This window comes from Agrilus planipennis, unplaced genomic scaffold (assembly GCF_000699045.2).
Source record: "Agrilus planipennis isolate EAB-ADULT unplaced genomic scaffold, Apla_2.0 scaffold224, whole genome shotgun sequence".
Classification (NCBI taxonomy): Eukaryota; Metazoa; Arthropoda; class Insecta; order Coleoptera; family Buprestidae; genus Agrilus; species Agrilus planipennis.
The window spans coordinates 358,317-362,229 of NW_020439296.1; the positions used below are offsets into that span (position 1 = coordinate 358,317).

The 3,913-nt window shown below is 28.6% G+C and overlaps 1 protein-coding gene across 1 annotated transcript in view; it reads left to right on the top strand.

The window, feature by feature from the left end:
- Positions 1 to 3,913, top strand: part of LOC108739550 (polypeptide N-acetylgalactosaminyltransferase 5) — a 75,533-nt gene that overhangs the window by 68,928 nt on the left and 2,692 nt on the right. Inside the window, exon 7 of the mRNA XM_025978342.1 lies at positions 3,615 to 3,754. Within this exon, the coding sequence (XP_025834127.1) occupies positions 3,615 to 3,754 (140 nt within the window). The remainder of the gene's footprint in view (positions 1 to 3,614; positions 3,755 to 3,913) is intronic.

The window sequence follows — 3,913 nt, forward strand, 5'->3', positions numbered from 1 at the left end:
AATAGATTATATTATTTTTGGTTTTTGACTGTCTTAAAAGCCAATATGTATGATGCTTTTTTAAGATTTCAATTTTTTTGATATTCTTCGTGTAAAATTTATTTTTCTTATGTCTTCAAATGTCTGCGTATGACTATTTTATAAAATAGGCGTCACATTTTAATTGTGGATAATTGTAAGTACATGTTTTTCATACACAATTGGAGTAGGCATTCAATTTGTATTTTACACCGAGTTTGAAAAACTTATTCATTATAAACCGATTTAATCAATATGTAATTATGAATTAATTGAAAACTAAAACTACGTATAGGTATTCGTTTTTTGTAATTATATGTATACTCCGTAATAATCCTCAGATATTAACGGGTATTTTTCCATTGTAGAACTACTTCCTGCCGAATTTATATATTTTTTTGTCATTTGTACTAGTGTTTTTTATGTACATAAGATAATTTTATCGGTTACCTTTAGTATATAGATTGGTATAACAAAGTTCATCGTAAAATAGATGATTGTTTACCATATTGAATCTTATCTGTACATACACACTTACATTTTGTTGTCCATTTGCATGCATAGCTTTTGGTGGGCTTGAATTTTTTGGTGCTTTTTTATTTATTCTACCATCCTAAGTCTTTGGTTCTATGTACACATGTAATATTAATATTTAAAAAGAGTCACACATAATGAAAAATTTTGCATCATTACTCAGCGGCCATTTTTTATAGATGTGATAAAAGGCTAAAATCACGCATATGTTGAATAAAATAGAAATAATGAACGCTATATTTTTTGCACACATTTTCTGCTTCTGTGCATGGGCTATGTATTGTTGGTTGCATTTGTGGTTGTTTCTGTATATATATAAAAACCCAGGGTGTTCCCTTAGGGCTAATGTTTTGCGTCTAATTGTGTTACAATTTTTATAAAAAAAAACCTTGTAATACGATGCAAGATTATTAAATTTAAATAAGATTATTGTAATAATTATGTAATTTTAATTTCATTACGAAAAGAATTCAGTTGACTCATTTCTAGGGTTAAACTTAAACGGATAATGTAATGAAATTGTTGGAAAATTACAAGGTATAATATTTAGGGTAATTCTTTTTATCTGTATATATCTCAGAATGAATTATTTTTCATCATTAAATATGACATCGTTGGAATATTTTGTTTATTAGTTTTTAAACGTTATTGGTTACGGTTTATTTTAAATTAGCAAGTTGTACAATCCATTTACAATGCTAATTTACTTGTAAAGAAATATGTAAACTAAATGTCTTTTTTATCAAGCACATTTTCATAAAAAAAGAAAAATTTTAATACACGAAAAATGAACCTATTTTTCAAAACAAAAAAAGTATGTACTTTTGTGTAATCTCAAAAGTAGTGTAATTATCCGTACACAAGGCTGTACTTATTTCAAAAACAAATAATTCGTCTAGACTTTAGACTAGAGTTTAATTGGCAAAACCGATTTTGAGCCAGTAATCTTGATACTTTTGAAATCTGCTCACTTAAAAAAAAAAAAAACAAGAATAGCCAAAGATACCTAATAGATATTTGTCAGTTTATTTACCGTTATTTTATTTGTTGCTAAATTTTAGAATGAAAAAAGATTTTGTGTTAAAGAAACTGGTATAAAAAATAAATCAATTATATATCTCCGCAAAGCGTATATTTTAAAACTTGAATAAAATAGTTGTTATTATGCTAAGCTTGGCATTTTTATAGAATTTAGAACGTTATGTTGAACACAAAAATGTATTCTAAAAGTTTGTTCTGTGTAATAAGATATTGAGAAAGTTTTTTTAAGTTTGCCTTGTGCCAACGATTTTAAATATTCAGTAACTTCTTCTAGTAGTAACTGTAGGGTTTTTGTGAATAACGAAAGTTAAAATGGTTTTCTTCAATTACAAACTTGTATTTTTAAACTTATGATACAAGAGGATGGTCATTTAAATCAATGGCAAAGAGTGTTTCTCTGAACTCTGTTGAAGCAGATATGACAATAATGAACGTTTTATATCTTTAATTAAATGTGTTGTTTTGCCTACTCATAGGGTAACAAAGATACGATTCGTGATAATTTCATTTAAGGGATCTCCCATACCGACGCGAATATCCGCTGTCGCGACCTATGCGGAACCGCAGCAGCTTGACCTATACCAACAGGTTTAGAGTAACAGACGCGGAACCGCTTAATTAGTCGCGGCTATGCAGCAGTTATTAACAGGGACGCTGCACGTAAGCTGTAGTGAATTTACAATGCATTTATGTAAAAATGGTGCTGGACGTTACTTATTGATTTTGTACCAAGGTTTCTCACTCTTTATTCTCTATGATTTTGAAAACGAAAATTATAAAAATATAAGATAAAAAAGAGAAAAAGAATTTTAGAAACTTCAAAACAGTATCTATAATAACTAAAAGGTTCTTACTCAATTTCTTTATTTTTAGCAACTGCTAATAAGATTAAATTAAAATTAAATTATCGTTTACAGATTGGTGTTAACGTCGTATTTACTTATATTATTATTGAATACTATATTTGGTTATGAAAAAATCGCTGCGAAAAATTCGAACCGCCAGACGTTCGCGTCGGTGTGGAAGATCCTTAAATATACATATGTATCTACAACAACTTTTTTCTTTCTAAAAGTAGGAAAAAGTGCAGAAATGTTATGCTTATGAAATTAATATTAACAGTACTATCTCTGTCCGCCTTCTCATGTTTTTGTCTTTAGCGTTTTACTTTTTTTTCTTTTTAACTGTTTCGAATTCTTGGTGGTGCTCTGCATGCATGTTTGTTTATGTGTAAGAGTATATATTTTTTTTTATATATAATGTCTAGTAATATATTCTTAATAAATAATAGATTATATTATTTTTGGTTTTCGACTGTCTTAAAAGCCAATATGTATGATGCTTTTTTAAGATTTCAATTTTTTTGATATTCTTCGTGTAAAATTTATTTTTCTTATGTCTTCAAATGTCTGCGTATGACTATTTTATAAAATAGGCGTCACATTTTAATTGTGGATAATTGTAAGTACATGTTTTTCATACACAATTGGAGTAGGCATTCAATTTGTATTTTACACCGAGTTTGAAAAACTTATTCATTATAAACCGATTTAATCAATATGTAATTATGAATTAATTGAAAACTAAAACTACGTATAGGTATTCGTTTTTTGTAATTATATGTATACTCCGTAATAATCCTCAGATATTAACGGGTATTTTTCCATTGTAGAACTACTTCCTGCCGAATTTATATATTTTTTTGTCATTTGTACTAGTGTTTTTTATGTACATAAGATAATTTTATCGGTTACCTTTAGTATATAGATTGGTATAACAAAGTTCATCGTAAAATAGATGATTGTTTACCATATTGAATCTTATCTGTACATACACACTTACATTTTGTTGTCCATTTGCATGCATAGCTTTTGGTGGGCTTGAATTTTTTGGTGCTTTTTTATTTATTCTACCATCCTAAGTCTTTGGTTCTATGTACACATGTAATATTAATATTTAAAAAGAAGTAGAACCGGAGACTTGTCTAATGACGTGGAATATTTATTAGAATTGTTCTGTAGGAGCGGTCAACGTTCCTGTGGGTAACGTATCCGAGCGGAAGGCCCTGAGGGAGAAATTACACTGTAAAAGTTTCAGATGGTATCTGGAAAATATTTATCCCGAATCGCAGATGCCTTTGGATTACTACTATTTGGGAGATGTAAGTTATTTATTAGGGATAGACCATTGGACATTCCTTTCTATAAACAAAAGTTTAATTTGTTCACGACTTAGCATATTGAATTTGCTGCTCCACTATTCAGAATTTGCATAACTAAGTAATCCTGTAGTTAGCACTCCTATTAAATGTCACATGGCA